This window comes from Schistocerca nitens, chromosome 4 (genome assembly GCF_023898315.1).
Source record: "Schistocerca nitens isolate TAMUIC-IGC-003100 chromosome 4, iqSchNite1.1, whole genome shotgun sequence".
In the NCBI taxonomy this organism is placed as follows: domain Eukaryota; kingdom Metazoa; phylum Arthropoda; class Insecta; order Orthoptera; family Acrididae; genus Schistocerca; species Schistocerca nitens.
This window is the reverse complement of record NC_064617.1, coordinates 32,525,100-32,551,734: the sequence shown is the minus strand read 5'-3', so window position 1 is coordinate 32,551,734 and position 26,635 is coordinate 32,525,100. Positions and strand designations below refer to the sequence as shown.

Below are 26,635 nucleotides of genomic sequence, written 5' to 3'. Positions count from 1 at the left end.
GTAATCTCTTGTGCTGTAATCTCTTGAGTGCAGTTGGTAGGGACGTGTAGGCTGCCAGAAAATTGTTCAGTCAGTCGGCCGATAACTTGGTACATATGTACTGGCTGTGTGCAATACTTCATAACAACAAACTGCTTTCAATGAGCATGATATCACAACTGTTTACATTTCTAACAGGTCGCAGGAAAATACTGCAAATGGTGGTTTGAAAAGCATTACTTTCACAGTAAATTTCCTTTTATCCAAGATGAATTATGTTATGTGTGAGAATGTGCAGTGAATTTCTTAAATCACAGAGCGTTTGAGTCTCATTCAAATCTTAGAAAAAGTTCGGGCCCAGAGTACCTGCCATACCATTATTTAAAATTTGACTGGCATATGTGATAAGGATAACACACACTAACAAAACATTAAGTTTTTCATATATATTTTAGTTCTTTCTTAGATTACAAATTACTCGAGAACGGTGGCCAAAGGTGAGTTCTTGAACACTTTCACATGTAATTGACTTTTCTACAGAAACATCTTGTTTGTGCATACACCACTTTTTAGCTTTCACATGTGTTGGCTTCGCCAACTCATAACCAAACCATCACATTCTAACTCATTTTAAACTTAGGCTAAGCTATAGATTCATCTCATCACAATCATGTTTTTTTTTAGCTTTGCTAACTCCCAACAAACAAAGTTGTCACATTGCAACCTAACCATAACCTCATAATTTATGACGTACTCAGAAAAAACTGTCAAATATTTGTGAAGGATAAACTGCTACTCACCTCAAAGAAGACACACAGAGTTGCAGACAGGCGCAACAAGAAGACTGTTACACATTGAACTTTAGCAGAGTACAGGTGTGGGCAGTGGTCTGAGTGCTGCCTGGTGGAGCATGCAGGGAGTAGACTGGCAGGACAAGGCTGCCAGACACAGTGTCAGGAGGCTGTGGGGGAGTGAAGTGGGAGGGTGGGGAGCAGAGGAGGAAAGGAGCAGAGAATGGGAAAAGTGCGGTGGGTGCGTAGGCAGAGAGTGGCACACAGTGAGGGTGAGGGGACTTGACAGGACAGAAGGGTCAGAAACTGTTGGAGGGAGGGTATGGGGAAAGTAGGTTGCCATAGATTGAGGCCATAACAATTTTGGGAGTGGAGAATGTGTCATAATAACTCCCATCTGTACAGTTCAGAAAATCTGGTGGTGCAGGGGAGGATCAAGATTGCCTAGGTTGAGAAAGCAGCCATTGAAATTGAGCATTGTCATGTTCAGCTGCATGTTGTGCCACAGTGTGGTCCACTTTGCTTTTTTCCACAGCTCGTCAGTATCTGTTCATCTTGGTGGACAGCTGGATGACTGCTTTCAGAGGTGGTGTGGCCTCTGATGGAGTGGACCGCCCTGTGGCACAACATGCTAATGCACCCACCAGGCCTTTCCCTTCTCTGCTACACCCCTTTTCGCTTCCCGTTTCTGCCGTCCCCCATTCCCCCTGCCCCCTTCCCCATCCAGAGTTACCTGACACTTCACCTATCAGTTGGCAGTGCTGTCCCACCATCATCTAGTCCCTGAACGGTCCTTCCATCTGTGCCCTACTAACTATCCCCTTCCCCTCCATTCAAGACAGTTGTATTCTGGCCACAGGTAGCAATCGTGTGTGTGAGCTGTACTTGCTTGTGTGAAAGTGTCTGTGTTTCCTTTCTGAAGAAGTCTTTGGCTGGAAGCTCAATGTGTAACAGCTTTGTTATTGTGCCTGTATGCAACTCACAAAGTGTCAACTTTACAATGAGTAACAATCTGCATTTTCATAATATTGTTGATATTCTAACCTGGACTCCCTATTGTGTGCTTTAGTTAAATACTCATGACAACAAATAATATGAATTTAATCTTGCTCTTGTGTCCCAGCATAACTGCACCCCTTGAAATCGTGATGTATTAAAAAAATGAATTATTGTGATAATCAAGATCGTAAATTATGTTTTGTGCGTAGCAGTGACAACAGCAAAGAAAAGAATGGTTACTGTTTCAATGCTAGAAATTCATACCCTTTTTCTCGCCTGTCATTTGTTACCTAAAAGTATCATCCCATTGACTAAGCAAAACTGAGCTCTTGCCAACCTATGAGCAGTAGAGAAACACCACCTTGACTGCTGCTGGCCGTGATCTAGACTTAGCCAAATTGAGGTATAAGGTGTTACAAATAAAGTGCTCATCCAGTGGGGTGGGTTTAACCTGCCTTGAAAATTTGAGGTAATTCCGTACTTCATGAAGATTGAGTAGTGCTGCAAAACCTTGTTGGAACTGTATATAGCATTCGTAATTAACATTATCAGCAGAATTAAAAAGTAGTTGTAGAGATTATCAAGGTTGTGCGTCTTGGTTGGAATGTATGAGTGGAATTAAGAATATTTCAGTACTAATACACTTGTTTTCTATCTTGGAAAAAAATCTAGTAGTTGCATGTGTTCACTGCACCAGTTGCACCTGTCACTGTAAACTTAACCCTTCATGTGAACTCCAAGTCTACATCCAGCTGCTTATACATTACAACATATATCTGTCACATTATTTGTGTCTCTTTGTTTCCAGTATGACATTGCAAAACCCTTGGTGTTACACAATTAATGGCAGCAGTAACAGAATTTCCATATAACTCAGGCATTGAGTGGACGATAGGCACATAAACAATACTGGAAACATTCTTGAGATTTTGGTCAACATTGTTTTTCAGATTCAATTTGAGAGAGAGAGGGGCGAGGGGAGGACTGACCACCTTCTTGCACATGTGCTTGTTGACCACCCACTGCCACACTACACAGAAAGTGGTTAACTTGACGTTTTAGCTTTTGTGTTGTGTGTTTCTTTGAGTCATCAGTCTACTGACTGGTTTGATGCTGCCCGCCACGAATTCCTCTCCTTTGCCAACCTCTTCATCTCAGAGTAGCACTTGCAACCTATGTCCTCCATTATTTGCTGAATGTATTCCCACATCTGTCTTCCACTGCAGTTTTTGCCCTCTACAGCTCCCTCTGGTACCATGGAAGTTATTCCCTGATGTCTTAGCAGATGTCCTATCATGCTGTCCCTTCTCCTTATCATTGTTTCCCACATATTCCTTTCCTCTTCGATTCTGTGCAGAACCTCATCATTCCTTACCTTATCAGTCCACCTAATTTCTGACATTCGTCTGTAAAACCACATCTCAGATGCTTCGATTCTCTTGTTTTGGTTTTCCCACAGTCCACGTTGCACTACCATACAATGCTGTGCTCCAAACGCACATTCGCAGAAATTTCTTCCTCAAATTAAGGCCTATGTTTGATACTAGTATACTTCTGTTACCCAGGAATGTCCTTTTTGCCAGTGCTAGTTTACTTTTTATGTCGTCCTTTCTCCGTTCGTCATTGGTTATTCTGCTGCCTAGGTAGTAGAATTCCTTAACTTCATCTACTTCTTGATCACCACCAGTGATGTTAACCTTCTCATTATTCTCATTTCTGCTATTTCTCATTACTTTCGCCTTTCTTCGATTTACTCTCAGTCCATATTCTGTACTCATTAGATTCTTCATTCCATTCAGCATGTCATGTAATTCTTCTCAACTTTCACTCGAGATAGCAATGTCACCAGCAAATCGTATCATTGATATCCTTTCACCTTGAATTTTAGTCCTACTCCTGAACCTTTCTTTTATTTCCATCGCTGCTTCTTCAGTGTACAGATTGATGAGTATGGGCGATAGACTACATCCCTGTCTTACATCCTTTTTAATAAGAACACTTCTTTCTTGGTCATCCACTCTTATTATTCCCTGTTGGCACTTGTACATATTGTATATTACCAATCTTTCCCTAAAGTTTACTCCTATTTTTCTCAGAATTCTGAACATCTTGCACCTTTTTACATTATTGAATACTTTTTTCAGCTTGACAAATCCTATGAACATGTCTTGATTTTTCTTTAATCTTGCTTTTATTGTCAACCACAATGTCAGAATTGCCTCTCTGGTACCTTTACCTTTCCTAAAACCAAACTGATCATCATTTGAGACATCCTCCGTTTTCTTTTCCATTCTTCTCTATATTATTCTTGTGAGCAATGTGGATGCATGAGATGTGAAGCTGATTATGCAATCATTCTCTCACTTGTCAGCTCTTGCAGTCTTTGGAATTGTGTGGATGATATTTTTGCGAAAGTCAGATGGTATGTAGCCAGATTCAGACATTCTACACAAGAATGTGAATAGTCATTTTCTTACCACTTCCCCCCAATGATTTTAGAAATTCCGATGGAATGTTGTCTACCCCTTATGCCGTATTGATTGTAAGTCCTCCAAAGCTCTTTTAAATTCTGATGCTACTACTAGATCCCCTCTCTGTTCTAAATTGACTCCCATTTCTTCTTCTACGACATTGGACATATCTTCTTCGTCATAGAGGCTTTCAGTGTACACTCATGCTGCTCTCTTCTCAGCATTTAACAGTGGAATTCCTATTGCACTTTGAATGTTACCCGTTCCTACCCCCACCCCCCCACCCCACCCCCACCCACACCCCACACCACCCCACCCCCTGCTTTTAATTTTATCGGAGGTTGTTTTGACTTTCCCGTATGCTGAGTCAGTCCTTCCAACAGTCATTTCTTTTTCGATTTCTTCACATTTTTCATGCAGCCATTTCACCTTAGTTTCCCTGCTCTTCCTATTTATTTCCTTCCCCACTGACTTGTATTTCTGTATTCCTGAATTTGTATGAACATTTTTATACTTCCTTCTTTCATCAATCAGCTGAAGTATTTCTTCTGTTACCCATGGTTCTTTGCAGGTACATTCTTTGTTCCTGTTTTTTCCTTTCCAACTTCTGTGATTGCCCTTAATCCAGCATCTGATTTTGGAATCTCTGTGTGACCATGATGTAATCTAACTGAAATCTTCCTGTATCATCCGGCCTTTTCCAAGTATACCTCCCCCTCTTGTGCTCCCTGCCGCCGTTGGATAAGCAGCTGCAGCAGCAAGTCGTATACCCCTAGCTTACTTATTTCTTACATAGTTTAATTCTTAATTTCTTTGCGTGTTTTTGGGTACTTGCATTGTTTAATTCATAAATTTTGGGCGTATTGTAGTATTTGAGAGTTGTAGCATCGCGCTTTAGTGTTTACTTCGTAGATTCTTACTTAAATTGCGTGTGAGTTTCGTATAGGAGGTGTAATTTAGAGTTTTAGTTACAGTAATCGTAAATTCAGGCAGATTGTAGTGCAGTCGTTAGGCATTTGTACAGGTTAGTTCATACATTCTTTCCGTGTTTCCCTTGCGTTATCTAGGCATGGACTCGTCTTTCAGTAACTGTTGTTCAACATCGATTAGAGTGGACAGGGACTGCGATTGCTGTTTTCGGATGAGGGCTGAGTTGGCATCCCTTCGCTCACAGCTGCAAGCAGCGCTGACTTCGGTCGCGCAGCTTGAGGCTGTTGCCAATGGGCACCACTGTGGGGAGCCGGACTTGGGTATCACGGGGATGTCAACCTCGTCCCGTCTGTCCCCAGATCGGTCTGCCGCTGTGGTTGCCCCAGTTGCTGCCCGCAGTGGGGCTGAGCCCTCACCTGTGGTTCATTGGGAGGTCGTTCCAAGGCGTGGCAGGCAGCGAAAGACGTCCCCGGAGGCTGATCAGAAAGCCTCCCCGGTGCGTCTGACAAACAGGTTTCAGGCAGTGTCTCTGGCTGAGCCAGATGCAGCTGCCTGCCCTGTTTCAGTGGATGATTCTCAGCCTTCAAGGTCCGGGCAATCGCAGAGGGTGGGCTTATTGGTAGTTGGGAGCTCCAACGTTAGGCGCGTAATGGGGCCCCTTAGGGATATGGCGGATAAGGGGGGGGGGAAGAAGTCCAGTGTGCACTCCGTGTGCATTCCGGGTGGAGTCATTCCTGATGTGGAAAGGGTCCTTCCAGATGCCATGAAGAGCACAGTGTGCAGCCAGCTGCAGGTGGTGGCACATGTCGGCACTAATGACGTCTGTCGCTTTGGATCTGAGGAAATTCTCTCTGGATTCCAGCGGCTATCTGATTTGGTGAAGGCTGCCGGTCTTGCTTACGAGATGAAGGCAGAGCTCACCATCTGCAGCATCGTTGACAGAACCGACTGCGGACCTTTGGTGCAGAGCCGGGTGGAGGGTCTGAATCAGAGCTCAGACGGTTTTGCGACCATGTTGGCTGCAGATTCCTTGACTTGCGCCATAGGGTGGTGGGATTTCGGGTTCCGCTGAATAGGTCAGGAGTTCACTACACTCAGCTGGCGGCTACACGGGTAGCGGAGGCTGTGTGGCGTGGACTGGGCGGTTTTTTAGTTTAGAAGGCCTCGGGAAAGTACGGGATGGGCTGCAATCTCAAAGGGTGCATGGCAAATACAGGACGTGCTTGGATCAAGGAACAGTCAGAATTGTAGTTGTAAATTGCTGTAGTTGTGCTGGGAAAATCCCTGAGCTTCAAGCGCTAATAGAAAGCACAGAAGCTGAAATCGTTATAGGTACAGAAAGCTGGCTAAAGCCTGAAATAAGTTCCACAGAAATTTTTACAAAGTCTCAGACGGTGTTCAGGAAAGATAGATTAGGCAGAATTGGTGGTGGAGTGTTTGTGTCTGTCAGTAGTGTTTTATCTTGTAATGAAGTCGAAGTAGATACTCCGTGCGAATTGGTATGGATGGAGGTTATACTTAACAGCCGAACTAAGTTAATAATTGGCTCCTTCTACCGACCCTCAGACTATGATGATATAGTTGCTGAACAGTTCAGAGAAAATTTGAGTCTCGTAACAAATAAATACCCCACTCACACGGTTATAGTTGGTGGGGACTTCAACCTTCCCTCTATATGTTGGCAAAAATACTTGTTCAAAACTGGTGGTAGGCAGAAAACATCTTCACAGATTGTCCTAAATGCTTTCTCCGAAAATTATTTCGAGCAGTTAGTCCACGAGCCCACCCGAATTGTAAATGGTTGCGAAAACACACTTGACCTCTTAGCCACAAACAATCCAGAGCTAATAGAGAGCATCATGACTGATACAGGGATTAGTGATCACAGGGTCGTTGTAGCTAGGCTCAATACCGTTTCTTCCAAATCCACCAAAAACAAACGCAAAATAATTTTATTTAAAAAAGCGGATAAAGTGTCACTAGAAGCCTTCCTAAGAGACAATCTCCATTCCTTCCGAACTGACTATGCAAATGTAGACGAGATGTGACTCAAATTCAAAGATATAGTAGCAACAGCAATTGAGAGATTCATACCTCATAAATTGGTAAGAGATGGAACTGATCCCCCATGGTACGCAAATCAGGTCCGAAAACTGAGGCAACGGAAAAAGCATGCGAAGTTCAGAAGAACGCGAAATCCTGAAGATTGGCTAAAATTTACAGACACGCGAAATTTGGCACGGACTTCAATGCGAGATGCCTTTAATAGGTTCCACAACGAAACATTGTCTCGAAATTTGGTAGAAAATCCAAAGAAATTCTGGTCGTATGTAAAGTACACAAGCGGCAAGACGCAGTCAATACCTTTGCTGCGCAGTGCCGATGGTACTGTTACCAACGACTGTGCTGCTAAAGCGGAGTTATTGAACGCAGTTTTCCGAAATTCCTTCACCAGGGAAGACGAATGGAATATTCCAGAATTTGAAACACGAACAGCTGCTAGCATGAGTTTCTTAGAAGTAGATACCTTAGGGGTTGCGCAGCAACTCAAATCGCTTGATACGGGCAAGTCTTCAGGTCCAGATTGTATACCGATTAGGTTCCTTTCAGATTACGCTGATACAATAGGTCCCTACTTAGCAATTATATACAACTGCTCGCTCACGAATAGATCTGTACCTACAGATTGGAAAATTGCGCAGGTTGCACCAGTGTTTAAGAAGGGTAGTAGGAGTAATCCATCGAACTATAGACCTATATCATTGACGTTGGTTTGCAGTAGGGTTTTGGAGCATATACTGTATTCAAACATTATGAATCACCTCAAAGGGAACGATCTATTGATACGTAATCAGCATGGTTTCAGAAAACATTGTTCTTGTGCAACGCAGCTAGCTCTTTATTCGCACGAAGTAATGGCCGCTATCGACAGGGGATCTCAGGTTGATTCCATATTTCTGGATTTCCGGAAAGCTTTTGACACCGTTCCTCACAAGCGACTTCTAATCAAGCTGCGGGCCTATGGGGTATCGTCTCAGTTGTGCGACTGGATTCGTGATTTCCTGTCAGGAAGGTCGCAGTTCGTAGTAATAGACGGCAAATCATCGAGTAAAACTGTAGTGATATCAGGTATTCCTCAGGGAAGCATCCTGGGACCTCTGCTGTTCCTGATCTGTATAAATGACCTGGGTGACAGTCTGAGCAGTTCTCTTAGGTTGTTCGCAGATGATATTGTAATTTACTGTCTAGTAAGGTCAACCGAAGACCAGTATCAGTTGCAAAGCGATTTAGAAAAGGTTGCTGTATGGTGTGGCAGGTGGCAGTTGACGCTAAATAACGAAAAGTGTGAGGTGATCCACATGAGTTCCAAAAGAAATCCGTTGGAATTCGATTACTTGATAAATAGTACAATTCTCAAGGCTGTCAATTCAACTAAGTACCTGGGTGTTAAAATTACGAACAACTTCAGTTGGAAAGACCACATAGATAATATTGTGGGGAAGGCGAGCCAAAGGTTGCGTTTCATTGGCAGGACACTTAGAAGATGCAACAAGTCCACTAAAGAGAAAGCTTACACTACACTCGTTCGTCCTCTGTTAGAATATTACTGCGGGGTGTGGGATCCTTACCAGGTGGGATTGACGGAGGACATCGAAAGGGTGCAAAAAAGGGCAGCTCGTTTTGTATTATCACGTAATAGGGGAGAGAGTGTGGCAGATATGATACACGAGTTGGGATGGAAGTCATTAAAGCAAAGACGTTTTTCGTCGCGGCGTGATCTATTTACGAAATTTCAGTCACCAACTTTCTCTTCCGAATGCGAAAATATTTTGTTGAGCTCAACCTACATAGGTAGGAATGATCATCAAAATAAAATAAGAGAAATCAGAGCTTGAACAGAAAGGTTTAGGTGTTCGTTTTTCCCGCGCGCTGTTCGGGAGTGGAATGGTAGAGAGATAGTATGATTGTGGTTTGATGAACCCTCTGCCAAGCACTTAAATGTGAATTGCAGAGTAGTCATGTAGATGTAGATGTAGATTCTTGAACTGAGTATTCACTATTAATAGCTGAACTTTATTACAAAACTCAATTAGTGTTTCTCCTCTTTCCTTCCTTGCCCAAGCCCATATTCTCCTGTAACCTTTTGTTCTACTCCTTCCCCTACAACTGCATTCCAGTCCCCCATGACTATTAGATTTTCATCTCCCTTTACATTCTGTATTACCCTTTCAGTATCCTCATATATTTTCTCTATCTCTTCATCTTCAGCTTGTGACATCGGCATGAATACCTGAACTATCGTTGCACTATTATAAATCAATATTGTAAGGTCAGCTGTAGGAATGCACACAAAGTTCTGTAAAACTGTGAACAAAACTGTGTTTCATATACTGTTCAATATCATGACAATAAAGTATGTTACGGTGGAAACAAACTTAAATATATCTGCAGCTATACCAGTTTTTAATGAATTGTCATATTCAGTAGCCCATGGAATGAATTTTGGTCTAAGTTTGGATGTAATATGTCGTGCATCATCATACTTGTGAGGCGCCTACCAGTAGACTGGAAATACTTATGTTAAAGGTAAAAATTCATGAAGTTATCGTAAAGCCTTTTGTGATGTACTGAAACATTGCCAGTGTCTTAGTCACAAGTTAAGAGACTACAATTGCTGAAAATACAGACTAAAATTTGAGGAGGATGTGCATGATAACAAAGAAACATGGAAGAACAAGTACATCAGAATGATGACCAAAGTGGCAACAGTAGAAAATAAACTTCAGAAAGGAAGACATAGACAGAAGGACAGAAGTATGGAACTCTCATTGGCAAGAGTAGTTCCACATAAAAACAAAGGTTACCACTGTTGCATACATGCAGTTGTTTCAGACAACAGCTGTATTTGAAGGGAATCAAAATGATGGCAGGTGCGACTGCAACTTAGCAGCTGCTGCTACATAGCTGAGAATCATTGTAGAATAAGAACTTCACATGCAGCTTTCAGTCAATATCTCATAAGCACTTTATCATTTTAGAGTTGCTCTTTTCTTCTCTTATTCTAGCATAACCCATCATTTCAAACATTACTGATAAAAAGAATATACCATAAGCTTGTTTCCAATTCCCTTGAATCTATACCAAGATCATTTAGTTTCCTTGAAATATTTCTCTTTGTAATATGCAGTATGCGTTGTCTGACTTAGTACAAAGCATGGTCTTGTTTAAGAAGGTAGATTATAAGTTCAGCCTCCGAGACATTACAGTGCTCAAAATCTTATCAGTTACAGGAACAGAGATGAAGAACAAGATGCGTGTGACATCTGAATAAGAATCTAGGTGCCCTTTAGAAACATTATCATGACGCGAAATATTAAAATATGTATATTTGCACAAGGTGACTTTTAGATCGAAGTAGTAGCAGCAATTAACAGTTTACCGTACTACTGACCTTCTGTAAACACCTTAACAATATCACTTTAAATCTGTTTTAAATTGCTTGCAACTGCTTAGTGTTTTGCTGCCATTTTGACATACTGGCAGCTACAAAAGATTGTTTTATTTTATTCTTGTGTTTTATGTCTGTTACAGGACATACGACAAAATGAAAATGATGAAACGGATTATAAAACTGATCAAAAGTTTGCAGAACACATGCAAAATGCTTCTCAGGCAACAAGCGAATTTGCGAAGAAAAAATCTATACTCCAGCAGAGACGATACTTACCTGTTTTTGCAGTGCGACAAGAGGTACACTTTGTTAAATACCGTTATATCTCTTTCACATTTAAATTTGCTTAATTATATTGTGTACCAATCGGTTATCTGTAATGCAATAATCTTGACAACTTGTTGTTGTCGTTGTTGTTGTTGTTGTTGTTGTAGAAATAATCTTTAACAGAGAAGAACCACCTGTATGAATATCATGAGCTCAGATGGAAAACCAGTCCTAAGCGAGGAAGGGAAAGCAGAAAGGTGGAAGGAGTGTGCAGAGGGTCTATACAAGGGAGATGTACTTGAGGCAATATTATGGAAATGGAAGGGGGCATACATGGAGATTAGGTGGGAGATATGATACTGCATGAAGAATTTGACAGAACACTGAAAGTCCTGAGTGAAAGCAAGGCCCCAGAAGTAGACAACATCCTGTTAGAACTGCTAACAGCCTTAGGAGAGCCAACCATGACAAAACTGTTCCATCTGGTGTGCAAGCTGTATGGGATAGACAAAATATCCCCAGTCTTAAAGAAGAATGTAATAATTCCAATTCCAAAGAAAACAGTTGCTGACAGGTGTGAAAATTACCAAACATCAGTTTAATAAATCACGGTTGCAAAATACTGACACGAATTCGTTACAGAAGAATGGAAAAATTGATAGAAGACGACTTCAGGAAAAATCGGTTTGGATTCTGGAGAAATGTAGGAACGTGCGAAGCAATACTGACCCCTATGACTTCCTTCGCAAGACAGGTTAAGGAAAGGCAAACCTACATTTATAGCATTTGTAAACTGAGAGATAGCAGTTATAAGAGTTGAGGAGCACGAAAGGGAAGCAATGGTTGAAAAGGGAGTGAGACAGGGTTTTAGCCTATCCCCGATTTTATTCAATCTGTATATTGAGCAAGCAATCAAGGAAACAAAAGAAAAATTTGGAGCAAGAATTAAGAGCCAGGAAGAAGAAATAAAAACTTTGATGTTTGCCAATGACATTGTAATTCTGTCAGAGGCAGCAAAGGACTTGAACAGTTGAACAGAATGCACAGTGTCTTGAAAGGAGGATATAAGATGAACATCAACAAAAGCAAAACAAGGATAATATAATGTAGTCTAATGACGTCAGGTTATGCCGAGGGAATTAGAGTAAGAAATGAGACACTTAAAGTAGTAGATGAAATTTAAATAACTGATGGTGGTTGAAGTAGAGAGGATACAAAATGTAGACTGGGAATGGCAAGAAACGCATTTCTGAAGAAGAGAAATTTGTTAAATTGAGTATAGATTTAAGACTTTTCTGAAATTATTGATGAGTGGATCACATAACTTATGAGGAATAGAACTGGGGAGAAGAGAGATTTGTGGCACAGCCTGACTAGAAGAAGGGATCGATTGGTAGGACACTTTCTGAGGCATCACGAAATCACCAGATCACCAGTTTATTAGTGCGGGGGGGGGGGGGGGGGGGGGGGGTAAGAATCATAAAGGGAGACCAAGATATCAATACTCTGAACAGATTCACAAGAACGTAGGTTGCAGTAGTTGCACAGAGATGAAGAGGCTTGCCAGGATGGAGTGGCATGGAGAGCTGCACCAAACAACAAAAACAACACGAAGAGAAGCTAGGAACACTGCCTGCAACATATCTGTGTTCACTTAATAATCTGCACCTAGCAGCCCACTATCTTGTCCCCACATGCCTCTGATCTACCATTACAGTATCTTCCTCCATCCCCTACTATCCTCCAGTAGTGGCCTTGAACCTGACTCTTTGAAATGATTTTTAGCCAAATGATGTGTAGTCTTTTTGCTACATTACATAGTATACCATTAATACCGGGTAGAGTCATGCACGCTGCTGCTATTAGCCTGTCCAGCCCATGTCTCATGGTGTATCCTGTGTGGTACATAGCCTCACTGGATCACAGGATTGTGCATGTAAAAACAATATGCCGAGTGATCCGAACCAGGTTGTTTCTTGTTGCTAGACTTATTTCCCTAGTGTTCCAGGTTGCACGCTGAAAAAGTGAAGCATGTTTTGGATAGAAAAGTGGGACAGGCTTTAGATTTCAGTATTGAAGATCCTGACGGTAGAGAAGAAAAATTTGATGATGAAATTGTTAAGAAAGCCAACGATTTTGATGCCATGATATTTTTAATGAAAGAAAATGTGCTTAGTGTAATATGAGTAGCTTAAGGAATTGAAATTTTAACTTTAGCTCCACCATCTTGATCAAAATAAAACATGATGTCAGAATTCAGTGTTAGTGAGTGCGTGGTTCAACAAGCAAGGAAGCTGAAAACAGAAATGGGTATTTTATCAGTTCCTAAACCAAACAGGGGGAAAGTTATTGCTCATGAAGTAGTAAAGATTGTCACTGATTTCTACCAAAATGATGAACATACTCAAATGTTACAAGGATCAAAAGATGAAGTTAGCATTCAGAAGAATGTGTATTTGCAAAAAAGACTCGTCCTTTGCAACTTAAGAGAACTGTACTCTTGTTTTAAATGAGAGAAAACAAACATTAACATTGGTATTTCTAAATTCTGTCCCCTAAGACCGAAGTGGTGTATTTTAGCTGGTGCTGCCGGCACTCATTCACTGTGTGTGTGTGTGTGTGTGTGTGTGTGTGTGTGTGTGTGTGTGTGTGTGTTTATCCACCAAAATGTAAAATTGCTTTTGGGTGCAGAACACATTGAAGAAACATACAAAGAACTCATAAAATTTCTTATATGTGACTCTGAAAACTACTGCATGCTTAATCACTGTGATAATTGTCTCAGTGATGACAAACAGAAATTAATGAATAATTAAAGCAGAAATTAGCTTACAAAGATGCTGATGACGAAATTGAGCTCAGCCAGTAGATAGACCATCAGGCAGAACTGGTAAAACAGCCTGCAACTGTTGGTGAATACATCAACTTGTTGGTAATAAAATTACAGGCACTTAAACCACACTCATTTATATCTAAGTGTTAGTCAAAATCATTGAAAAAATTGAAAGAAAATCTAACCCCGGAAAAAGCAGTTCTGTTAGTTGACTTTGCTGAAGACTACAGTTTTGTAATTCAGAGTTATTACTCGACCAGAAGCAGCTGTACAATCCATGCCGTGTGTGTTAATGTGGTAAATGATAAAATAAATTGGTAATAGTGAATCATTGCTTTATAAGTGATGATATGGAACACGATGTAGGATTTGTAAATGCTTTCCAGAAAGAACTGGTTAAGCGGCTGGCAGAGCATTACCCACAATTGAAGAAAGTGCATTGTTCCACTGCTGGATGTGCTGCTCAATATAAGAATAGAAAAAGCTTTAAAAACTTCTGTAGGCACAAAAACAATATTTCTATTGAAACTGAGCATTCCTGTTTTGCTACTAGTCACAGTAAATCTGTGTGTGATGGTTTGGGAGGAAATATAAAACGTATATTGAGAAGAGATAGTCGTCAACTAGCAGATGATACACAAATAACAACTACATCTGGCATTTACGATTTTTGCAAAGCTAATATTGACAACGTTTTTGTCACTTCTTAGAAAAAGCCAGTGTGGATTTCCCTTACAAGAACCTCGCTAAGAGATTTTCGACAACCCACAAAATACCTGGTACCAGGAATTTTAACCATTACAGACCACTTTCTTGTGATTCTTTAGAGATTGGAAGAGTAACTTCTTCTGAAAAGCCTTCCTTGATTATTTCATTGAATGAAAATGCCCACAATGGATATGCACTCGCCCTCAAAAAAATTCTTTTGTAGCAGTTTCTAACGTTTTCCTGATGACCGGAGACTGTGTGGTACTGGGGTACACATCTCTCGCAGGTGATTTACGTATTGTGTGCAGCCGATCTTCTTCTCAGGACAGATGGCTGTGTCACTCTTCACAATGCTTCTTCTCCAAAGATTTCATGCTTGTTAGGGAAATGAAACAACTACTTTTCTACTTTTGAAATGATTTCTTACTCTCAGAATACTTTCCTATCAACTTCACTATATTTTCTTCTTCACACTAAAACAACTACACAAGTTTCACATGCGCTTTCAAATCTCGCAAATCAACCCCGTCTGGGAAACCTTTGTACTTAACGTATATCATTATAGTCTCTTTTGGTATTAATAATCCTTGTCAAAACAGTTCTTGCTCCTAGGAAGTCAAACAACAGAGTATAAGAAAGAGTCTCTTGATAAAACATATTTCGTTTGTTCCCAACATTCACTACTATTTCAGTGCCAAAGAGTAGCCCTTGATTACTCCTTGTACTGAACATATGGCTTCCAAGGCGTGCGCAGCCACCACTTGTCAACGCCTTAGACCGCCACAACTTTACTCTTCTCGTAACACGTGCTCGTCCTGCACACACATAAATCGTGGCGCAGTAGACACATTTTCACTCGCACACACTCATCCTTGAAATATCGTGTGTTCGAGGCGGTGAAATACGAGTGTCTCTGGAATTTGCCCCTAAATTCTCGAGGCACTACATATCCCTCCCCTTAGCTCGAACACGCAATATTTTATACATGTTCATTATGTACATCAAGATCGTATTCACATAATGCTAATTTACGTTTATATAACATTTTTTTCTAGCAATCTTGTATCTAATACATAGCTCTTCTTTTTCTATTTGTTTCAGTAATAATTATCTGAGCATTGCACTTAATATTGAAGTTAGGACTTGAGCGGGCAATATTCTTAAACTCCAGTCACAGCCTCCAGGTGTCATAGACACTTAATTATGTCATTCTTAGTCTACTCCTCTGTTCTGTTTTTTCTTTAGTACATATTAATTTCATTAAATACCGTTTCCTGTGATCTGGAGGAACTCTGGGAAATGGAAAGGTTCTTTCCGACACTTATAAATATAAAACCTGACAGTGCTAGTGGAATAGAGAATTCAAACTTACCAGAATAATCTCTACAAAATGTGTGACTTTTGTCACGATACTGCTTTTTTCCTTTTAGGCACAGTACCTATACCTTACATATGGGTTGATACTATGAATGCTCTTCCTTCTTCTGTTTTGGAAGGTACGCCCCTTTAAACTTCCTAATCTACTATGGTACAGGTCAATCCCCTTCTTGGTACCACTGGCCGCACAATATAGGTCAGTCCTCTCTTCGGTCTGCCTATCTGCCCTTTTCTTCATTCAATAAATGCTGGTTGCACCCTCCTTCTCCTTCCTGAGTAGGCTTCATAGTTCATTGCCCTAATATACATCTTTATGTATACTGTCGCTAAATATTACCCGGCAAAATTCAATTCTACTTCGCACTTAACTCTTACCTCTTGGTACGTTATTTGATCCCCTAGAGTCCTCCACTACTTTTCAACTTCTACACTTTCAGCAGACCTCATATTTATGTATAATTCAATATATCATACCTTTCTTTATTCTATACTTGTCCCACTATCCTACAAATTATCAGAACAAATATTCAGCTGATATTCCTAAATAATCATCACCATTAGTTCTTCCTTAGTTTCAACTCTCCTTCATTTCTCACACTTCGTTGTGTGATATAGAACCGTCTCTGTACTTATACCTATGTATACAAATATAAGAAGCGACAAAAGAAAAAAAAAGGGACGATTCAGAACCATCATATATCAACCATACAATATGTGCATCTACCCAGATATACATATGTCTTTATTCCCCTCCAACTCTTGGCGGTTCTGACATCGCTTTAGGTTTCTAGCCCGTAGTTTTCATGTTTGTGTCTAAGTGTAATCTTGTGTGTATATCGATGTGTGTTCGTGCAGCCTGATTCTTCGGCCTATTTATTTGAAAAAAATTGAAGGTTATAGGAAACCACTGAGAATGAGAAGGACTTCAGCAATAGAAGTATATGCATATGGAAAGAGGGAAACACTCAGATGAGAAGTAAGAAAGGAAAAAATAGAGATGGTTTCTAAGATCGAAGGAGAAAAAGGAGATAGCCCCAAAGACAGGAAAACCGTTCCCACCCCCCACCCCCTTCCCCAGGATCCCTACTGGTACTTGAGTGAGAAGCCAGAGGAGGTGTGATGTTAAACATCTCCTGCAGAATGGACATTCTCACCTTCACCTTTGAATCCCCAGAAGAAAAATCTTAGCAACCCCTATGGAACGCAAATGGTGAAGAATCAGTCACACTTGTTTGCGAGGGTTGTCTGAAAGGTGTGGTGTGTGTGGGTAGTGTTAGTCATGTCTTTACGTACACTACCCACCCCTTTCAAGATCGATACAAACCCTCCCATCTACATCACATCTCATAAAAGGTATAAATGTTCTATAAAAATAGAAAATTATACATTATGATAAGATAGTTCTTTCATTAGTCACTTCATATTATATTATTGTTAAATATAATATTCTATTCTGTTCATTCTGTCTTAAAGTCACTCTGTTTACACAGTACCATCATATTATACCTTCTACCAGGATATTATTCTGTTCGTTCCGTTTTATGTTTAGAGATCACTGTTTATTCGTGATTCTCATAAATTAGTCACAAACTTGTAGTCATATTTGGTCACTTAAATACTAACATGGTAGGATAGTTTAAGAGATTATGAATAGATTACAGAATAGTTGAACATTTGAAGGGATTTCGGTGTAGGAAAATTAATGTGTAAGTAACACCAAAAACAATTCAGAAACCGACGGTCGTCACTCCACCTGTTAACACAAAATGTTAACATCCGTGTGGAACAGATATGACTCTGCCCGGATCCTGTGGATCTGACAATAGCCTCACTTGAGCAAGTGCATACCAGTACCTTTCATTAATTCTTGTGTGAAAGTCTCCCCCCCAACAAAACAATCACCACTTTACTATGTAACCCAACAGCAGGTAAAGTTATCCTATTTTCTACATTGTCATGGACAAGTTTGAATTCTTTCCATAACTCATCAACATTTTTCTTAGTGTCATTGAGTTCATAAGAGAGAGTTGTAGACAAGTTGTCAGAGGTTACCCACAAGGCAGCTTTTCTCTCTATCATTTCCTATACCTGTTCCTCCAGACCACTTATATTTAGGGTGTCTGAAGTTGCCAGTTTTTCCTTCAAATTCCTTTCTTCGTCATCATCTTGAGTGTTGACACCTGCAATTTGCACTTGGACAATAGGGATCAGCTTATCCTGTCTTTCTACCTTATCTTTTAAGGTACGTAGTCTTTGTTTCACTGCATCGAACATAACCTTACATACATTCTGAAATGATCCAAATTTTTCATTAAACCCAGATTCTACATTTTTACACTTATCTTCAATGTCAAATTATAATTTCTTAGTTAAATCTTGATATTTTCTTCTTCACACTAAAACAACTACACAAGTTTCACGCACTTTCAAGTCTTACATATCAACTCCATCTGGAAGAGCTTAGTACTTAACATATATCATTACAGTCTGAAATGATAATTAAATAGACACCCTAGCTGCAAACAGGCGTTGATATACTTCACTGGGGACATGTTGAAAATGTGTGCCCCGACCGGGACTCGAACCCGGGATCTCCTGTTTACATGGCAGACGCTCTATCCATCTGAGCCACCGAGGGCACAGAGGATAGTGCGTCTGCAGGGACTTATCCCTTGCACGCTCCCCGTGAGATCCACATTCCCAACCTGTCCACACCACTACATTCATAGTGTGCCTAATAGATGTTTGCCCATCATACTCATTACTCATGGCAGATTAATCTACCAAGTCCCGTACGAGTTCGGGCATAACGTGTGCGTTCACACAAGAAGGTCAATGGCCGGGAAGCCATATTTTAACTATATATGACGGTAGTATCTGTTCCCAAAAGAACACATACCGTGGATGACCATGCAGCTTTGCTAGAAATGAAATGATAATTAAATAGACACCGCAGCTGCAAACAGGCGTTGATATACTTCACTGGGGACATGTTGAAAATGTGTGCCCCGACCGGGACTCGAACCCGGGATCTCCTGCTTACATGGCAGATGCTCTATCCATCTGAGCCACCGAGGGCACAGAGGATAGTGCGTCTGCAGGGAATGTAGTGGTGTGGACATGTTGGGAATGTGGATCTCATGGGGAGCGTGCAAGGGATAAGTCCCTGCAGGCGCACTATCCTCTGTGCCCTCGGTGGCTCAGATGGATAGAGCGTCTGCCATGTAAGCAGGAGATCCCAGGTTCGAGTCCCGGTCGGGGCACACATTTTCAACATGTCCCCAGTGAAGTATATCAACGCCTGTTTGCAGCTAGGGTGTCTATTTAATTATCATTTCATTTCTAGCAAAGCTGCATGGTCATCTTCGGTATGTGTTCTTTCGGGAACAGATACTACCGTCATATATCATTACAGTCTCTTCTGGTTTTAATGTTGTTGTTGTGGTCTTCAGTCCTGAGACTGGTTTGATGCAGCTCTCCATGCTGCTCTATCCTGTGCAAGCTTCTTCATCTCCCAGTACCTACTGCAACCTATATCCTTCTGAATCTGCTTAGTGTATTCATCTCTTGGTCTCCCTCTACGATTTTTACCCTCCACGCTGCCCTCCAATACTAAATTGGTGATCCCTTGATGCCTCAACACATGTCCTACCAACCGATCCCTTCTTCTGGTCAAGTTGTGCCACAAACTTCTCTTCTCCCCAATCCTATTCAATACTTCCTCATTAGTTATGTGATCTACCCATCTAATCTTCAGCATTCTTCTGTAGCACCACATTTCAAAAGCTTCTATTCTCTTCTTGTCCAAACTATTTATCGTCCATGTTTCACTTCCATACATGGCTACACTCCATACAAATACTTTCAGAAATGACTTCCTGGCACTTAAATCTATACTCGATGTTAACAAATTTCTCTTCTTCAGAAACGCTTTCCTTGCCATTGCCAGTCTACATTTTATATCCTCTCTACTTCGACCATCATCAGTTATTATGCTCCCCAAATAGCAAAACTCATTTACTACTGTAAGTGTCTCATTTCCTAATCTAATTCCCTAAGCATCACCCGACTTAATTCGACTACATTCCGTTATCCTCCTTTTGCTTTTGTTGATGTTCATCTTATACCCTCCTTTCAAGACACTATCCATTCCATTCAACTGCTCTTCCAAGTCCTTTTGGTGTCTCTGACAGAATTACAATGTCATCGGCGAACCTCAAAGTTTTTATTTCTTCTCCATGGATTTTAATACCTACACCGAATTTTTCTTTTGTTTCCTTTACTGCTTGCTCAATATACAGATTGAATAACGTCGGGGAGAGACTACAACCCTGTCTCACTCCCTTCCCAACCACTGCTTCCCTTTCATGCCCCTCCACTCTTATAACTGCCATCTGGTTTCTGTACAAATTGTAAATAGCCTTTCGCTCCCTGTATTTTACCCCTGCCACCTTCAGAATTTGAAAGAGCGTATTCCAGTCAACATTGTCAAAAGCTTTCTCTAAGTCTACAAATGCTAGAAACGTAGGTTTGCCTTTCCTTAATCAAGCTTCTAAGATAAGTCGTAGGGTCAGTATTGCCTCACGTGTCCCAACATTTCTATGGAATCCAAACTGATCTTCCTCGAGGTCAGCTTCTACTAGTTTTTCTATTCGTCTGTAAAGAATCTGCGTTAGTATTTTGCAGCCGTGACTTATTAAACTGGTAGTTCGGTAATTTTCACATTTGTCAACTCCTGCTTTCTTTGGGATTGGATTTATTATATTCTTCTTGAAGTCTGAGGGTTTTAATAACCCTTGTCAAAACAGTTCTTGCTCCTAGCAAGTCAAACAACAGAATATGAGTCTCTAGATAAAACATATTTCGTTTGTTGTCAACAGTCACTACTATTTCACTGCCAAAGAGTAGCCCTTGATTACTCCTTGTACTGGACATACGGCTTCCAAGGCATGTGCGGCCACCACTTGTCAACGCCGATAGACCGACACAACTATAGTCTTCTCGTAACACACACCCATCCTGCACATACACATAAACCATGGTACAGTATATATATTTCCATTCTTACACACTCATCCTTAAAATATCGTGTGTTCAAGAAGGTGAAATATGAGTGTCTCTAGAATTTACCCCGAAATTATCGATGCACTACAAGTTGTATATGATGACAGGTGGTACTTTGCCGTCGTCACAAATGTCTGTGATGAACTACATTTTCTCCACCCACATGAACCAGCAGTGTCATTCTTTTGGCCTGAGAAGTAAGACTTGTTAGTTGCCTTTGGAAAACATTTTATGTGCTGTTGGTGTATCTAAGTCAACATCATTAGGCAGAATGTATTACTTTAATGGAAAAAATATGAAGTTACCAGCATATAATTTGTCATGCTGGATTAAAAACAGAGGTGCTCTTAAGAAGTTTCATTGATAGTTTCAGAGATCTTCATTGCTGAACATGTACATTTTAAATTAACATTAGTGTGGCTGGAATAATTGTTGGTTAAAGATGCTAACTCAACAGTTTAAATAAAGTTAACCTGTGCAATGAAAATATTTCAGTTAAATGTATAACTTTCGGCTCTGTACTTTCATGAGGCAGCCATAATCTGATTTGAATTATCTTCTGAACAATGGTGTGATACATGTTTAATGAATACCCAATATCTATCTTTTTACTTTATAAAAAATATTATTGGAGTTCCGATAAAAATAAATCTTCTTTCAGCCGTCAGAAGTTTTTTACATATTTAAAAATCATTGTTTGGACCACAACAGCTGAAGTTGATTTTCTATATTCTCGTAAGTCAAGAATAGTTATTAATTTTTTCCCAATAAAGGTACATCCCTTGTGTGACATCTGGGGAAATATGCCAATAATGTGTTGAAAATAAGATAGCTTCTGTTATTATTCTTCTTATTATTATTATTGTCTGAAGTAATGCAATCCAAATGACAAACTTCAGTTGCAGCATTTACATTTGTAAAAAATTTCCATTTTTTCCACTCAACATACATGAAGTATATGGAGAAATTTTGCATTGGCTATTGCCATGCAGAAAGTAACAAAAAGAAAAATCCCTGTGAAAATCTGAAGCGGCACTTTTTTCCCCCACGCCACAAAGTATTGTGATTTCGGATTTATTTATGTGTCCATTTGTAGAAAACCCATTAATGATTTTGTTTTATTACGATGTGTACTGTTTTGGGAGTTATTTAAGACCAATTATAAGTTCCCACCAGGTTGAAGAATGTGATATAAGCATTTTTCAATGTGTATGTACATTTTCTGGAAATTGGAAAGTGACATATATTGTTCTTTGTAACTGCTTAAATAATTACGTATCTGATAAGTATGTGCTTCTCTTAAAAAAAAAAAAAATCCAAATCAAAAGGTTCATAAACACCTGAGTTATGGGCATTTATGTAGGTAAGTACCACTTTGAATATAATAGAGGGAAACATTCCACGTGGGAAAAATATATCTAAAAACACAGATGATGTGACTTACCGAACGAAAGTGCTGGTAGGTCGATAGACACACAAACATACACACAAAATTCTAGCTTTCGCAACAAACTGTTGCCTCATCAGGAAAGAGGGAAGGAGAGGGAAAGACGAAAGGATGTGGGTTTTACGGGAGAGGGTAAGGAGTCATTCCAATCCCAGGAGCGGAAAGACTTACCTGAGGGGGGAAAAAGGAAAAAAGGACAGGTATACACTCGCACACACACACATATCCATCCGCACATACACAGACACAAGCAGACATTTGTAAAGGCAAAGAGTTTGGCAGAGATGTCAGTCGGGCGGAAGTAAAGAGGCAAACATGTTGTTGAGAGACAGGTGAGGTATGAGCGGCGGCAAATTGAAATTAGCGGAGATTTAGGCCTGGCGGATAACGAGAAGAGAGGATATACTGAAGGACAAGTTCCCATCTCCGGAGTTCTGACAGGTTGGTCTTAGTGGGAAGTATCCAGATAACCCGGACGGTGTAACACTGTGCCAAGATGTGCTGGCCGTGCACCAAGGCATGTTTAGCCAAAGGTGATCCTCATTACCAACAAACACTGTCTGCCTGTGTCCATTCATGCGAATGGACAGTTTGTTGCTGGTCATTCCCACATAGAAAGCTTCACAGTGTAGGCAGGTCAGTTGGTAAATCACGTGGGTGCTTTCACACGTGGCTCTGCCTTTGATCTTGTACACCTTCTGGGTTACAGGACTGGAGTAGGTGGTGGTGGGAGGGTGCATGGGACAGGTTTTACATCGGGGGCGGTTACAAGGGTAGGAGCCAGGGGGTAGGGAAGGTGGTTTGGGGATTTCATAGGGATGAACTAAGAGGTTACGCAGGTTAGGTGGATGGCGGAAAGACACTCTTGGTGGAGTGGGGAGGATTTCATGAAGGATGGATCTCATTTCAGGGCAGGATTTGAGGAAGTCGTATCCCTGCTGGAGAGCCACATTCAGGGTCTGATCCAGTCCCGGAAAGTATCCTGTCACAAGTGGGGCACTTTTGGGGTGGTTCTGTGCGAGGTTCTGGGTTTGAGGAGATGAGGAAGTGGCTCTGGTTAATTGCTTCTGTACCAGGTCGGGAGGGTAGTTGCGGTATGCGAAAGCTGTTTTCAGGTTGTTGGTGTAATGGTTCAGGGATTCCGGACTGGAGCAGATTCGTTTGCCACGAAGACCTAGGCTGTAGGGAAGGGACCGTTTGATGTGGAATGGGTGGCAGCTGTCATAATGGAGGTACTGTTGCTTGTTGGTGGGTTTGATGTGGACGGACGTGTGAAGCTGGCCATTGGACAAGTGGAGGTTTACGTCAAGGAAAGTGGCATGGGATTTTGAGTAGGACCAGAGGAGTTGAGGTTGGAGAGAAAATTCTGGAGTTCTTCTTCACGGTGAGTCAAAATCATGAAGATGTCATCAATAAATCTGTACCAAACCTCTGGTGTCCCTCCCAGCGTGGCACCCTGAGTGGCAGCTTGTGTCACTTGGGCCTTAAACCAGCCCTGTGTATGCTGCAGTCATTCCATGATTGCAGAAATTCTTAGGCCTGTCGTGCTCCATTGATCAGAGTTCTTGTTTGTATTTCATAGTGTTTGATCCCTTTAGTTATGCTCTTATAAGAGTTAGTTCTGTTTCTTTGAACTGCATTTTTTCCATTCCTTATTGTTGACACTGAATGTTTATTTTTTTATCTTTTGTTTTCACTAATGCAATTTTTCTGTTTAATTTTCAGCTACTTAATGTAATCCGTGAGAATAATGTAGTGATAATTATTGGTGAAACTGGCAGTGGGAAAACAACTCAATTAACTCAGTATCTTCATGAGGATGGTTACAGTAAATATGGAATGATTGGCTGCACGCAGCCTCGTCGAGTTGCAGCAATGTCTGTAGCCAAGAGAGTCTCAGATGAAATGGGCACGCACCTTGGAGAAGAAGTGGGATATGCAATCCGTTTTGAGGATTGCACATCAGAGGTAGTACATGTTTTTACACTTAATAACATTTCATCAAAACATTTTGTATCTATGTTCTCTAATGTGATGCTCTGTAGCTGTACACAGTAATTTAAGTGTACAGACTGTTCAGTTGACTCGATAATATTTTTGAAGTGAAGTGTATGTAGTAAATTTTGATGTTATCATTGTTTACACACATGACACTGTGTGTGTAATCTTTCGACATGCAAACAAAGCCTAACTTCAGCTTGTTGTTGTGGTCTTCAGTCCTGAGACTGATTTGATGCAGCTTTCCATGCTACTCTATCCTGTGCAAGCTTCTTCATCTCCCAGTACATACTGAAACCTACATCCTTCTGAATCTGCTTAGTATATTCATCTCTTGGTCTCCCTCTATGATTTTTACCCTCCACTCTGCCCTCCAATACTAAATTGGTGATCCCTTGATGCCTCAGAACATGTCCTACCAACCTCCTCATTAGTTATGTGATCTACCCATCTAATCTTCAGCATTCTTCTGTAGCACCACATTTCGAAAGTTTCTATTCTCTTCTTGTCCAAACTATTTATCGTCCCATGTTTCACTTCCATACATGGCTACACTCCATCCAAATACTTTCAGAAATGACTTCCTGACACTTAAATCTGTACTGTACTCAATGTTAACAAATTCCTCTTCTTCAGAACTGCTTTTATTGCCATTGCCAGTCTACATTTTATATCCTCTCTACTTCGACCATCATCAGATATTTTGCTCCCCAAGTGTCTCATTTCCTAAACTAATTCCCTGAGCATCACCCGACTTAATCCAACTACATTCCATTATCCTTGTTTTGCTTTAGTTGATGTTCATCTTATATCCTCCCTTCAAGACACTGTCCATTCCGTTCAACTGCTCTTCCAAGTCCTTTGCTGTCGATGACAGAATTACAATGTTATCAGCGAACCTCAATGTTTTTATTTCTTCTCCCTGGATTTTAATTCCTACTCCGAATTTTTCTTTTATTTCCTTTACTACTTGTTCAATATACAGATTGAATAACATCGGGGAGAGGCTACAACCCTGTCTCACTCCCTTCTCAACCAATGCTTCCCTTCCATGCCCCTCAACTTTGATAACTGCCTTCTGGTTTCTGTACAAATTGTAGATAGCCTTTCACTCCCTGTATTTTTAGAATTTGAAAGAGAGTATTCCAGTCAACATTGTCAAAAGCTTTCTCTAAGTCTACAAATGCTAGAAATGTAGGTTTGCCTTTCCTTATTCTATTTTCTAAGATAAGTTGTAGAGTCAGTATTGCCTCGTGTGTCCAACATTTCTACGGAATCCAAACTGATCTTCACCGAGGTCAGCTTCTACCAGTTTTTCCATTCGTCTGTAAAGAATTTGCGTTAGTATTTTGCAGCTGTGACTTATTAAACAGATAGTTCAGTATTTTCACATCTGTCAACTCCTGTTTTCTTTGGGATTGGAATTATTATATTCTCCTTGAAGTCTGAGGGTATTTTGCCTGTCTCATACACCTTGCTCACCAGATGGTAGAGTTTTTTCTGGGCTGGCTCTCCCAAGGCTATCAGTAGTTCTAATGGAATGTTGTCTACTTCTGGGGCCTTGTTTCGACTCAGGTCTTTCAGTGCTCTTTCAAACTCTTCACACAGTATCGTATCTCCCATTTCATCTTCATCTACATCCTCTTCCTTTTCCATAATATTGTCATCAAGAACATTACCCTTGTATAGACCCTCTATATACTCCTTCCACCTTTCTGCTTTCTACTTTCCCTTCTTTGCTTAGTAATGGGTTTCCATCTGTGCTCTTGATATTCATGCAAGCCGTCCTCTTTTCTGCAAAGGTCTCTTTAATTCTCCTGTAGGCAGTATCTATCTTACCCTTAGTGGTATGTGCCTCTACATCCTTACATTTGTTCTCTAGCCATCCCTGCTTAGCCATTTTGCACTTCCTGTCGATCTCATTTTTGAGACGTTTGTACTCTTTTTGCATGCTTCATTTACTGCATTTTTGTATTTTATCCTTTCATCAATTAAATTCAGTGTCTCTTCTGTTACCCAAGGATTTCTATTAGCCCTCACCTTTTTACCTACTTTATCCTCTGCTACCTTCACTATTTCATCTCTCAAAGATACCCATTCTTCTTCTACTGTATTTCTTTCCCCCATTCTTGTCAGTCTTTCACTAATGCTCTCCCTGAAGCTCTCTACAACCTCTGGTTCTTTCAGTTTATCCAGATCCCATCTCTTCAATTTCCCACCTTTTTGCAGTTTTTCAGTTTTAATCTACAGTTCATAACCAATAGATTGTGGTCAGAGTCCACATCTGGCCCTGGAAATGTCTTACAATTTAAAACCTGG

At 40.6% G+C, this 26,635-nt stretch overlaps 1 protein-coding gene and 1 non-coding gene across 2 annotated transcripts in view; one reads left to right on the top strand and one right to left on the bottom strand.

Moving 5' to 3' along the window:
- The window catches only part of LOC126251448 (pre-mRNA-splicing factor ATP-dependent RNA helicase PRP16), a 197,771-nt gene that overhangs the window by 37,774 nt on the left and 133,362 nt on the right, over nucleotides 1–26,635 (top strand). Inside the window, exons 9-10 of the mRNA XM_049951876.1 lie at nucleotides 10,763–10,921; nucleotides 24,044–24,286. Coding sequence (XP_049807833.1) covers nucleotides 10,763–10,921; nucleotides 24,044–24,286 — 402 coding nt within the window. The remainder of the gene's footprint in view (nucleotides 1–10,762; nucleotides 10,922–24,043; nucleotides 24,287–26,635) is intronic.
- On the bottom strand, nucleotides 18,812–18,886 carry Trnat-ugu (transfer RNA threonine (anticodon UGU)). Its single transcript has one exon. It is a non-coding gene; the product is annotated as a tRNA-Thr (tRNA).